The sequence below is a fragment of the Brachyistius frenatus genome, unplaced genomic scaffold, assembly GCF_029030835.1.
Source record: "Brachyistius frenatus isolate BFR_SWC_R1_liver_20210118 unplaced genomic scaffold, ASM2903083v1 Contig_98, whole genome shotgun sequence".
Lineage (NCBI taxonomy): Eukaryota > Metazoa > Chordata > Actinopteri > Embiotocidae > Brachyistius > Brachyistius frenatus.
In genome coordinates, this window is record NW_027210697.1 from 370,953 (window position 1) to 384,650 (window position 13,698).

Below are 13,698 nucleotides of genomic sequence, written 5' to 3' on the forward strand. Positions count from 1 at the left end.
GAAGAAGCGCGGCGGGTTCAGTTGGAGGGCAGCGACTGAGACAGAAAGAGAGAGGCTGACAGAGAAAAGGTTGATCTGAGGTCTGTGACTCATTTCAGAGGTAAAACATCTTTTGTTTCTCAGGAAGAGAGCGAGAGGGGGGGGGGTGACAGATATTAAAAAAACCTGATGTGCAGGTGCATCGGGAGGCTGAGTGTGTCTGCTCTCCTTTTAATTGAACAATGAACAAAGAATTCCAGAGCAGTGACACGATAAAGTCAAAACAACACATACAATTACATAATAATCTGAATATTCTTGAGGTTCTTTTTGTTTTCAGTTTAGTTTGAGATTTGAGGTTTGTTTAGAATAAATCAACCTTCAGTGTCGCTTTAAGGAATGTTGGAAGGAGTTCTTCGGTATCAAGGTTGATCAGGACTTTTTTTTATTTTTTTTATTTTTATATCCGACGGGCTATATATATATATATATTTAGCACCCGATCCTTCGTGTTAACATTTGTCGCTCGGGTGTCATAAACGTAGGGCACGGTTTGTGGCAGGATGAAGAAGTTCACTCAGGTAAGTGTGATGAAGCCTAATTGTGATTTTTTTTTTATTGGTTGTGACTGCGAGTGTGAAGCCCAGTTCAGACCAAAGACTCCAGACAAGACGAAACATTGCAGGAGAAAGTTGCAGCAGCGTGAACTCTCCGGTCTCAGCCGAAGGTGTCGCCCGACACTCGGCCTGTCAAGCCGTAAGTGGGCAGTTTTAAACTGCAAGGCATCATGGTCACTGGGTTTTTATCTGTTTATAAGAGGAGGCACCAAACTCCTCCGACGGAAAGAACTGCTCCAGAAAAAGAGGAGGAGAAGCTGACAGAACGGGGGAGATCTCCTGTCTCAAGTTCACGGGTTTTAATTTCCATAAACCTCGTTGGTATTCTGCTGAAGCGCCCGTGATTCGTGACACCCGCGGTGTCACAAATCTCATTCATGTTTTAAGACGCTACAAATCACATCCGGCTCCGAAAAATAAATTTAAAACAGGAAGCATTGAAATCAGTGCCGCGCTACGTGGTATTGTCCAAATATTTTTGTTAGTTTACTTTGAAATAAAAAGATATAAAAAATGATATACAAACAAGGAACAGCTTGGATTTGGTTATTGTCTCCAAACTCAAAATGAGATGAGCCTGATGACATCACTGCGACATCATCAAGTCACAGACGACATCACATCCGTTTTCATCAACCGCAGCCTGTAAACTGGCCTTTTAAGAGCCTCATCGGCGGCTCCATCCCTGAACCGATCCGTGATCGACTGTTTTCTCTCTGAACCTTTAGCTCATCTCCGCCATCCCCACTCACCACCTGAAGTTCCTGAAGGAGGCGGGGCACGGCACCACGAAGGAGGATATCCACGAGGAGGAGATGACGGAGGGCGCGGACGAAATCGACCACGCCGAGATGGAGATGAGGAGAGGCCAGATCCTCTGGTTCAGAGGTCTGAACCGCATCCAGACGCAGGTACGAGCTCACCTCTCATATGGAGCTGGTTGTTAAGACGAAGGTGATAGCAGTTGCCGTGGTAACTCTGGAGACTTTTCAAAAGCCCTTTAGGCTTTTTGTGTTTGGTTGTTTGTCATGTTGGCAAACGGCTGTTTAAACCCGTGAAGCTGTGACGGGAAACTTCAGCTCCTTCTCATCGCTCGTCCACTGAAGAAGAAGAAGAAGAAGAAGAAGAAGAAGTGGAAACACAGATGACACACAAACCAGAGGAAGCAGCTGATAAAATGTCTCCACACTTTATCAGCTCCGGTTACATAAAGAGAGGTTATGTAACTGAAAACCAGTAGCTGGGAGTGAATAACAACTTCTTAAATGAATTTTAGATCAGAGTTTTCTGTTTTAGTGCAGATTCGTGTTCCTGAACTTCCTGCTGAGTCGTTTTAACTTCTTCGATATCTCCCTCGGCGGCCGCTCGGCTCCGTCAACATGCGTCTCAGGTCGGGTTCACTCTTTTAGATAAAGTTTAAAATCCGGTTCAGGTCAGTTGGAGGTCAAAGTTCACCGGAGCTGCTCCGTCGTTTGTGTCTCTGCCTGCAGCTTAATGTCCGCAACACGAAGTCGTCTTCACATTCAGTCACATGTTTGTTTTGGACAGAAATGAAGATGCAGAGTGTGTGGAGGTAAAACAGGAGGATTACACACACACACACACACACACACACACACACACACACACTGCAGCTTCTGTCCAGTTAATTTCACACTCTGCTGCAGAGCTTCAGAACGCAGCCACTTCATTAAAACACAGAAATTAAAGACGACGAGCAGCGTGACACAAAAAGCTTATCGGGTATTTTCAGTAGTCGGTAAACTAGTCAATCACTCTGTAAGTCTGTCTCCATCCATTTGTGTTTACGCCTGTTTTCAGTCTATGCAATAAAAAAAATTTAAAAAAAGGAACAACAAAACAAAGCAGGATGTTGAAAACACATCTGTTGACAGAACATAAAGTAACGCGCCTTTAATAAATTCAAGAAACACAGTTTTTCAGTTGTGAAAGGATTCAGGCCTTTTACTTAAGTACTGAAACTACACCACAAAAAAATACTCCACTACAAGTAAAAGTCGGGCATTCAAAACCTTAATTAAGTCAAAATATGTGCGTATAATCAGCAAAATGTATTTAAAGTATCAAAAGTAAAAGTGCTCCCCGTTGCATTAATGTACATTTATTGTCGTAGTTGTTTATGGTGTGATTATTTCAACTACTTTTATGTACTGTTTGGTAATTTCATCTACAGTACTGCATCATATTAAAGACTATCATATGTTTATATAGTTTCTCTACTGTAAAAACGACGTATCTCTAAAACGTCAACAAACTCAAAAGAAAAAAAAAAAAAGCATTTCCCACTAAAACCAAGAGGATTTGAAAATATTTTATTTAGTTTTCAGAAACAGGTGATTTTTTTTCCTCACCCCTTTAAGGAACTTTTAATCCTTCAGTTTATCAGAAAAAAAAATCTAATTTGGAGAAACAGTTTTTATGAAAAACTAATATTTAAAAATAACTAGTAACTAAAGCTGTCAGACAAATGTAGTGGAGTAAATACAAAGGAGTGGAGAGAAAGTATGATGTTGCATAAAATACAAATAGCTCAAATTTGTACGTAATGTACTTAATTACACTAATTACCACTCATTTTTTATTTGGACTGGCGCTCTTTTAATTCATCCTCCTCTTCTACTACAGGATAGATCAATGCTCGCAGAGCATCAGCATGTCCACAGGCAGTCCCATTCAGTCCCTATGGGCTTCATTGCTAACACCCACTTACAGTAACAGCAGCCAACTCTCAGCTCCCACGCACACACTGGGAGTCGGCGAGGTCAGGTGTTTTCCTCTCAGCAGAGCACTAACTCGTACTCATTGTGGCCGGAGGCTAAACACATCTGAATGAACTCATCTCTTCTTCCGCGGCGTCCTCTCCAGCTCCTCTGGTTTACCTCTGCAGCAGAAATGATTGTCTTTTCCATATTTCAGCCTTATAATATTTCACGACCAGAAAAATATAAATTTTTCTCAAATTAAACTTCAATTAAAGTTCAATTTACTTTAAATTACTTAAAAAAAAAAAAAAAGAATCAAATATGTTAAAACAGTCCACAATCAGCTCGGTTCAGGGTTTGTTAAACCAAAAAGAGTTGTTTTCTATTTAATCTAAACCAGAGTACCCCAATATATTTACTATAAAGGGCCACAAATGAACCTGGATGGAGGATTGTGGGCCAAATATATATTTTTATATGATGTAAAATATTTAGCAGAAAATTCAACATCTAAATCTAAAAAGAAATTTTAACATTGACAATTCATGACAGCAGGGCAACCTCGTCCACCTGCCGATTTTAAGATCACATGACCGCGGCGATGAGCGGGACCAATCGGGCGAGGTCGTGAAAGGAGGATGTCATGCGAGAAGAAGCTTCCTCTTGATGTCTGCGTATCTGTAATATCAGTCTGTCGTTCTCCCGGGACGGGAGGACGGGAGGATGGAGGGGGAGGCAACCAAAGGCTGCGGGCTAATTAGGTTCTTATCTCTCCACGCTCCTCTTCCCGTCCTCCTCCTCCTCTCTAATCCTGGTGGGCAGCGTTGTGCCGCTCACCGCCTCAACAGTCAAACACTGTGGGGGAATAATTGGTACAAGCTGCACCTCGCTGCCGAAACTTTATCAGTCACCCTCCTCTTCCTCCCGTCTCCGCTGCTTCTCTCCCAAAGTGCTGTCAGCCCGATTCAAAGCCTCTTCATTCGCCGCTCCGTCTCTTCCTTCATCCCTTCGTCCTGCCGCAGATTCTTACGGATTTTAATTTTTTTCATATTTTCCGTCACCGCCTAAAAGACAGCTTTCCCTCGCCACACGATGTTTCTCGGCACCGTGATCTCTTCCTCTCTTCCACCTGCTTTGAATCGTCTCGCTGATGTTTTCTGTGGCTGTTGTCCCAAGTGAAAGAGGGGCTGCAAGAAACAAGAATCTTCCTTACTGTCTTGATATTAACGTGTCAAAACCCGGACGGATTTAACAGATATCATAATTCTTATGATTAACAGGTTAAAATGAAGCAGACTGTCGGCTCGAATAAGTAAAAGAGCAGAAAATTTTCATTGCCGCTGCAGAAACACGTGCTCGTCCTCCGTCATGAAGACGGTTCGGTGTTAACTGAGACGTCTTTGTGGCCAACAAATAACTGAGTGTTGGCTGATTTGACTGAAACCGGTTGTTATCTGTGTCGGGCTTCTAGCAGCGTCACGATGAACGTCATCGTTTGTAGAGGCACGTCAAGTCATCGGCATACGAACCGCTTCCACTGCCGGTTCCTGCCTCCGACTCTGGAAACCTTCCAGAATAAGAGCAGTTTCATCACGTTGAGCCTCCGGATCTGCTCGTCTTTCTGAACTTCTTCTGTTCTGTTCTGTTCTGTTCTGTCTGAATGAAATAAGATGATTGACATTTCACTTTCCAGCCTGTGAACCTTCTCTAACCTTCTCCAGAAGTCTCCTGTCTTCTTGCTCTGTCTCTGCTGTCTAACAGTGTGTTTGTGGCTGTCCCTCCTTCAGATGGATGTGGTCTATACCTTCCAGACGGGCCAGGCGGCGGTGCCCGGTGCCCTGCGCCGCCAGCCGTCCGTCGTCAGCCAGCACAATGACACCACCGCCGCCAAAACTCTCTCTAGCCCCACCCACGTGGGGCTTAGCTCCTCCTCCTCTCTCACCAACTCGGCCGGGGCTCCGCCCCCTGCTGCTGCTGCTGCTGCTGCTGCTTCCTCCTCCACTGCAGGCAGTGAGTCGGCGAGGCGAGGCCAGCTGACACCACGCCTCAGCGGGCTGGACTCTGTCTCTTTTTTTCTTTCCTCTGTTTGAACTGCATGAAACACTGAACTGTCGCATGACTCTTGAGCATCACTCGGCTTCCGTCACCAGCAGCTGTCTGCGTGTCCTGAACTAAATATCTGATGTGATCCAGGTTGTTTTGGGGGTCAATATTGTGACAGGAAGTGGAGCCGGCGTGTGATAGAAGTCGAGTGGGAAAACAAAATGAAGTCTGTCGCCCACGGTTCGACTTCACTCAGCGGCACATATCATTTCTTCAGACTTTTTTATTTTAGTGACGTGCAGGAAAAGACAAAGAACAAAATATATGCCGCCAATTTGATTTTTAAGTAGCATCCCTAACGAAGCTCTTCTAATCTCAGTGTCTGTTAAACGACTCTTTACACTAAAAGCCTCCCAAAGGTTTTCTGCTGGAAAATCTTGAATGTGAAGCAGCAGGAAAGACTCAGTCTGCCTTCGCAGTACTTAAAACAGAAACTTAAGGTCTGAAACAGCTGCATGAAAGCGACACGTAAACAATAATAAGGATCAGAGAGGTTCGGAAACGTAAAGAGAGCTGAAACTTCACAAGATATTTATAGAAATTGTTCAACGCTTTCCACAATTCATAAGAAGATGGATATCAGTTTCATTTCTGCACCTTAAACAGGGGAAAGCTTTTCATTAATGTACCTACAAACGCTTCCAAAATTCACTAACTAACTTTTTTTTGTTATCTCGTTTGCTTCATCCGAACAAACTCCAGAGGTGAAACCACATCTGTTTTAGAAACGGACAGACAGACAGCCTGGTGTGTGTTTCCATCTCCATCTCCCTACGTCACCTTCCTCTGCTCGTAGCTTCCCCCCTCCGCCTTAATCTCTTTCTTCTTTTCTTTAATGCGTTTCATCACTTCCCTCTGAGCCTGCTGCTTCTCCTCCCGCACGTTGCGGAGATTTAAACTCTTGAACGTGCCTCCGTTAACCCTGATGAGACTTGCTGCCTGACGACTCGGTAACATCTGGCTCACGAGGCCGACGAGAAGAGAAAAAAGAGGCTGCGAAATCCTTCGGATTCATGACAGTGAGGAAAAAAAAGAAAAAAGATCCCCGTCCTATTTTTTCTTTGTTGTTTTTCTCTCTTTCTTTTTTTCTTTCTTCTCCTTCTCTCTCTTTTTCTCGGAGGCGACAGGCTGGTCACCAAGATAATTTTATGGGTTAATCCTGAGCAGGGTTAAATCTGTCAGGCTCAGCAAGTCCCTCATGGTTTAACAGCCAATAGCTTTTTAACTTTGTGTGTGTGTGTGTGTGTGTGTGTGTGTGTGTGTGTGTGTGTGTGTGTGTGTGTGTGTGTGTGTGTGTGTGTGTGTGTGTGTGTGTGTGTGTGTGTGTGTGTGTGAGTGTGAGAGACGGTTGCATGTATGCTCTAAGCTGCAGTGCTCAGCCCGCAGCTCTCCTGTGGTTCAGTAATGGAGAGCTTTGAACTGCGGGGTTATTAATTATAATGAAGAGTGTCTGCTTGGTGCGTATAAATCAGTGTGATCAGCTGCAGCCTCGGCGGATTCATCACAGAGAGAACGACTTCGGGCCGAGAGACGAGAGCAGCTTGAGGGCGAAACGACTATAAATACTGAAGAAGCGCGCGTGTTTTGTTGTTTGTTTTCTCCCCGAGTGTGTGTTTGTGTTGTTTACTGGGGCAGTGTATTCTTTGAAATGTTTTAAATACCACAGCTGACACTTTCATGACTGAGATGACCCCCCCGCCCCCTCCAGACCTACACAGCCCCCGTTAGTTACAGCTTTCCTGCCTGTTGACTAGTTTGTGGTATTTATTATTATTAGTAGTAGTAGTAGTAGTAATACATTTTATTATCTGCACATTTTCCACAACTGAAATGCAATATGAGCATCGACGGGTCCTGTACAGTATAATACAGGATAAATATGATTAATAATTCATAGTGAATTAATTATAAATGTCTGATGAATTAGTAATAATAGTAACAAGGTAATGAACTTTACTCGTCAGCTTCTGATGCTCCTTGTTATGAACATTATTTTTGGTAAACACCATCCCCGTCGAGCGTTTTCACCTCATGACCCACAGACCTGACCACCCAGGCTGGCCCTTTATCTTCCCTGACTCCCCCCCCCCCCCACCTCCCGGTGATGTTTGAGGCCATGAAGTTATTTATTTAGCTTTTACGTTAAGTAACTTAAACGACGTACGCAACTTTAATTACGTAAAAGCACGTATTTAGGAATTTAGGATTTCGGTGCCTCAACGCCGCCGTCCAGAACCCATCTGTTCACCGCCTGATCACCGAGGACTCAGCTGCTCCGTCACGTCGAGAGGACTCGTGTCCCCTCTTGAGGACTGAAGAGCCCGTCCCCGGAGACGGAGGTTTTTATGTTGTGGGTTGAAGTGGGATCGGGTTCAGGAAACCAAAAAAATGTGACGTAATCGCAGAGACGAGGACGTTTAGTGAATTCAGTTTTGAAGAATGAAACAATAAGAAAGAAAAAAGGTGGCGGACACCTCTTCGCATCCTTTACTTTCCCAGTTTTGGTGTGGACGTATGTGACCGTCACTCCCGTCCAGCTCCTCTGGGATGAACTGGAACGAGCAGCTGTCCGTCAGCTGGAGCCCATTAACGCCCGTTTTAGAAAGAGGAGTTTAACAATAGCGTGCGATCAGGTGTCCACATACTTTTGGACGAGAAGATGTTTTAGTCATTAAAATGAGAAATGAATCATATGAAGTGTGTGTGTGTGTGTGTGTGTGTGTGTGTGTGTGTGTGTGTGTGTGTGTGTGTGTGTGTGTGTGTGTGTGTGTGTGTGTGTGTGTGTGTTGTGATTATTCCTCCGCCGGCTGTTGGGTATTTTGTTGTTGTTGCCCTTCCTGCTCTCAGCTGCCTCCAACATCGTGTTTGACCTTCGTTTGACCTTTGCTGTTGATGTTTTGTGGACATTTCCTCCCACCGCGCCGCCCGTCCGGTTGTTTCACCCGCTGACGTCGTGTTTTGTGGTTGTTTCAGACGCACGACCGCCATGTGTCCCGTCAGCCCCCCTTCCCTCCCCCTCCCACCACCACCCACCACCACCACCACCACCACCCGCCCGCTGCCGTGCTCGACACCATGTTCCCGTTGACCCGCTCGTCCTCCTCACGACTCTCTCCTCTCTTTTGTTTTTGCAGATTAAGGTGGTGAACGCGTTCCGTAGCTCCCTGTACGAGGGGCTGCAGAGCCCAGAGTCCCGTAGCTCCATCCACAGCTTCATGGCCCATCCTGAGTTTGTGCCCCTGTCCGAGGAGGAGGAGGAGGAGGAGGAGGAGGCGGCTCGCATCCCCCCCATCGAGGAGACCGGAGACGAGATCGAACCCCTCCCCGGCTCCTCGTCCGGGGCCCAGGGAGGAGGAGAGCCGCCCGCCGCCTTCCCCTACAGCTGCGAGTCATCCATATGAGCTCCTCCCTCCCTCCCGCCCTCCTCCTCCTCCTCCTCCTCCCTCCTCTTCATCAGCATCATCTGTCACCACCACCAACCGAACTGTTACACCGAGGAGGGAAGTCATGACTCTGCTCATCCGCTCATTCTGCACATGCTCCACGCCCCCTCCCCCCCCCCACCCACCACCACCACCACCACCCCCCACCAGTCATTCCTGCCACGTTGTGTGTTTCATCCTGACTGTGGCGTCGTTCTGCCTGTAAGTGTGTCCCTCCACCTCCACCACACACACACACACACACACACACACACACACACACACACACACACACACACACACACACACCTGTGAATCAGTCCAGAGGTGGAGTCCAGAGTCTCCACAGTGGAAGGCCTGTCCCGGTCCATTCATTTAATTTTTTTGTTTTGTTTGTGTTTTTTTTTTGTACTTGACACTCCTTTTGAAAAAGCTTTTAACCGTCGTTGGGTTCGATCTCCGCGGGACTCACAGCAGTATGTCGTGTTTCTGTACTCGCTTCATTCCTGCGTCCTCCTAAAAGAAAACAAAACAAAACCGGCACCGGACTTTTTTTCAGAGAGTGCAGCGATCCCCGATGTAAATACGCTTCCGCTCTTCTACACAGCTATAAGCCGGGTTTGGTGATCAGAAGATTTTTAGGCAAATGCAAAAATGTATGTTTTTTTTTTATTTTATTTTATTTTTTTTTTTTATGTCGAACCATTTGTTTTTTTTTTGTTTGTTTTTTTAAATCCTCTAACGAATGTTTTAATTACTGGTTGATTCAAACTCCTCAGAATGTCTTGTGAGCGTGACACTACAGTCTTCAAGGTTTAACTGTCAAAAAAAAACAACAACAAAAAAAAAAAAAACGTTCTTCCCTTTATCGAGTCTTTACGTGTTGGTTTTTCTTTCGCTGCTGTGTTGCATGTGGAAGGACTGAATGTTTACGACCCGGAGACTCTCTGCTCAGCGGGGGGGCCGGGGGGGGGAGGAAGAGGAGGGGGGTCTGACCGCTGACCTCATCTCATCCAGTCAGGGGTCCTGGCTCTCTCCGCCCCTCCTTCCCCCTCCCCTTCCCCCCGCCCCCAGTATGTCGAGAGGAGTGTGGTTCACCCCCCCCCACCCCACCCCGCCTCTCCCCTCCCCTCCCCTCACCCCCCCCTCCTCCTAGTAGGATGCATGTTTTGTTTCATTCGTGTTGTTGAGTCGCATGATAACTTAGGAATGAATATTTGAGGTTCTGGTTTTTTGGACAACCGTGTTCGTTCGTTTGTTCGTTCGTTCGTTCGTTCGTCTGCAGCAGCGTCTGTTCGGACCTCCGTCGACTTCCCGTCCGCGGCGCTGAACTTTCCCGTCGCCGCAACAGGACAAGAACGGGGCTCCCCGACACTCGCCGCGGTGGAACGAGGCCGCGACGTAACGCCGAACCCCTCGAGGGCTTCGACGGGAAAGGAACGACGCATGATTGAAACCCGTCCGCGCCGCTCGTCTTCATCGTGTCGGCGTTTCACTCGGTGAAGGTTGAATATAATAAATCAGACGGAGATATTTCAGGGATGAGAGTGAACATTAGTTTCCATCACTTTTACACTCTGACAGGCTCACGTTGCAAAGGACCCGCCCTACTGAGGCTCAGCAGCCAATCACAAATGACCACGACTAGCTGCCCCGCCGGCTTAAGGCTTAAGTGTTGAGGAGTCTGTTTTTGAGTCTCGGCACAGGAAGTTCATTGCAACAGACAGGAAGTAAAACGGAGCTTTGAACAGCGTCTGGACCGCCTGCCTGTGTTTAAGACAAATCTTAGTACCGCCTCTAAAGTTTTTGTTCCCTTATTCGTCAGAACAGAAACTAAATGAGCTGTCAGTGCCATCACGCGGCCGGCGGCGGAGAAAGGCGTCCGATCGTCGTCGCCGTCGTCGCTCTGCCGTGTCGGATCGACAAGACGTCAGCGGGAGACTGACGACGTCAGCGGTCGGCCCGTCGAGTTAAATCCACTGTGTGCCCCCCCCCCCTCCCTCCCCACACTTCCTGCCGACGTCGTCCACAGATTACCGTCTCAAAAGAAGAAGGAATCCTCCTCCAATCAGAAGCAGCGATGCGCTCCAATCCCCTCTTAACTAGCAGCCATCAAACTATCTCTGAACTAGGACACGTTATTGAAGTAATGTGCTACTACTGCCATATTTCCAACTTTTTGTCATGACTAGGTTCTTCCTCTCCCCCCTCTGATGAGCTTTTTCTATGTAACTCAGAGCCATATTTTATAGGTTGTCTGTATTGTTTTTTATGTCATTGTTATCGAGGTTTCCTTTGGACTTTCTCACCCCTGACCCCCCCCCCCCCCCCCGCCCCGGCCCTTTACTCCAAACACGACCAAAAAGCAAAGGAGAAAATCTTCAGTCGTCACTGCCGAACCAAGTTTAAAGGACCTCTACAATGTTTACATGAAAAGCGAGTCGGTGGCAGTTCGCCTGCGCTTCTCTCATCCGACCACTTCCCTTTCATTCCCTTGCTTTCCTGAATCTTAGAGTTACTATTTAACTAAATGGGGAATCTTACTTGCATGGTTTTCATATAAAATTCAATGTTTTGCTCATTTTTTACAATTCTTCTGTATTTTTATATTAAGTACTTTTTAATATTTTGGAGATATATGAATATATATGTATAGGCTGAAGAGTTTGGTGACAGTAACAGTACATGAATGAGATGAATCTACCGTGGACTCTGTCTTTTTACAGCTCTCTAAATATTTATGCCACGTGTGTCGTCTTGGTCACCTGACGTTAGGGCTCAGAAACCTGCAGTGACTTGTTTACTTCCTGTTGGCCGTTCAATTGGGAATCTCAACAAACTAGTCTCATCAGCCCCCCTTTTACATGAATATAATCACTTTCTCGAAGATGTTGTGACACACTACACGCTATGTGATTTCGCAATTATCCGACTCCATTAGAGTTCAGCAAATGCAACGTGAATACAGCTAACTGTATCAAACATTAAATGCGAGTGTATAATTATTTATCCAAACTCTGGGTTTGTTTGTTTCTGTACTTTGAAGCTACGTCGAGTGATTTCCTTCGAATGACTGGATTGATGCTGTTTTCCAGCCGGCAGGTGTTGGAGCTGAGAGGATCAAAGCTGTGTCCCGCCTCAGGCTCCGCCTCCTCTCAAAGGCAGGGTGGGGGGGGGCGTGGTCTATGAAGACTCCCTTTGTCCGAAACGACCTCCCCGTCCCCTTAAAACAAAAAGTAATCTGTTCACCGTCTATTTTAAGACACCCGAGCAGAGGCAGCTGGAAAACTAGGACTTACTTTGGCCCACCAGCCTCGAGGTTTACAAAACGGACCAAAATATTTCCCAAAAGTGTTTTAAGGCTCAGACGATCTTTGTCCGTCTGTACGTCTTGTAGTCCTGATCTGAAAGGGTCCAAGATGAGTGGGCCGGCTCCAGGGCGTCTATAACAGCCCTCTGCCCAACCCGATTAGACCCAATGTGATTTTAAAGCCAGACAGACTCTGGTCCCGGGTCAGATCTTGTTTGCTATAAACTGCCTTGACTTCCAGACAATGAGCTCTTTGTTCGAGTTCCTCCGGTTATAATTTCAGTATTTAAAGATACCATTTAATTTAACGACTCATTTTAAATTCAGTAATTTAAAAGTCACAAATTGCAGTTGACTGTTTATGTGCATGTTTACATGGAAAACCTTGGACCACATTTTTTGTGCATAACGGTCAAACGAGCAAAAGACGCCTCGTTGTTTTTTTTTTCCGCTTCATTCCTGACTTTTAACTGTTGCCGAAGGGGGCGGAGCCTGCGGCGGGGACACAGCTGGAGGTGTAGACGTATCCAACGTTTTTATACACAGCTTCAGAAACCATTCCCGGGGAAGAGAGCAGTACTATTAAAAAAGAAAAAGAAAGCGGTCGTGACATCACTTCCTCTTTCTGCCGCGTGTAAATGAGACACGCCCCCTCGAAATGATGTCTTTGTTTTTGTTCCTCCTGCTGAAACACCTGCGCTCCCGCAGTCAGTAACGATGTAAATACTGCCGTGTAAGGTGAATGAAGTGTACCTGCTGTCTGTGTCGGCGACGGGAACAACGGGAGCGAGGGGGCAATCAGCCGATCATCACCCAACGAAGCTTTAACAACGTTCTGCCGAAGTCCCTTCCTCGTTTCGTTTTATTTTTTTTCTTCTGCACAAGTTTGTCATAAGACACGCCCCCTCGCCCCTTCGCCCCTCCCACCTGGACACGACTGTCTCCCCGCTCGTCCGTTGGACTGGTTGGACTGGTTGCCCTCGCGTCTCACCCCGGGTCCACAGCACTGCCTCGCCAATCAGAGACGCCGCGGCCTGTTTGTGCTTCTGGTTTTCAGCCGTGTCCCGGATTTTAAAAACACTCCTGAAAATCTTCACCTGGATTTTAATTTTCCGAAGGTTCATTGGGGGGGGGGGAGTGAGGTTTGTTTAGGTGTTTTTTTGTTGTTGTTGTTGCTGTTGTTTGTTTTTTTTATTGTTGTTTTTTTTCGGACTACAAAAGATCTCCGTTTTTCCATCAGGACTTCTGTATGGAGAAGGAACTCACTTCTCATCCTGTCACTGTTGCATTTTTATTTTTTTTGACTGCGTTGCTTCCTCTTCAGAGCACTGCCTTTCTCAGAACAGCTTCCCGTCGTCGGAGAAAAACCTTCGCATCCACTTCGAAAGTCACAAAGACAAAAAAAAAAAAAAGGAACTGGAATATCACAGTTGGAAAAGTCATAACCACTCAACATATATATCTATATATTTATATCTTGTATCTATATATTTATGTCTGGTATGTATATATACGTGTGTGTGTGTGTTTATATATGTATTAGA

The 13,698-nt window shown here is 46.1% G+C and overlaps 1 protein-coding gene across 5 annotated transcripts in view; it reads left to right on the plus strand.

Moving 5' to 3' along the window:
• The window catches only part of LOC138628285 (plasma membrane calcium-transporting ATPase 1-like), an 87,790-nt gene extending 78,783 nt beyond the window's left edge, over nucleotides 1-9,007 (plus strand). For 2 of the 5 annotated variants that reach the window (XM_069711253.1, XM_069711254.1), the window contains 3 exons: nucleotides 1,325-1,507; nucleotides 5,107-5,329; nucleotides 8,557-8,646. In XM_069711253.1, coding sequence (XP_069567354.1) covers nucleotides 1,325-1,507; nucleotides 5,107-5,329; nucleotides 8,557-8,561 — 411 coding nt within the window. In that variant the 3' untranslated portion in view covers nucleotides 8,562-8,646. Of the gene's footprint in view, nucleotides 1-1,324; nucleotides 1,508-5,106; nucleotides 5,330-8,556 lie in introns of all 5 variants that reach the window. The other 3 variants (XM_069711251.1, XM_069711252.1, XM_069711255.1) reach the window with 2 other exon arrangements.
• The last annotated feature ends 4,691 nt before the right edge of the window (nucleotides 9,008-13,698 follow it).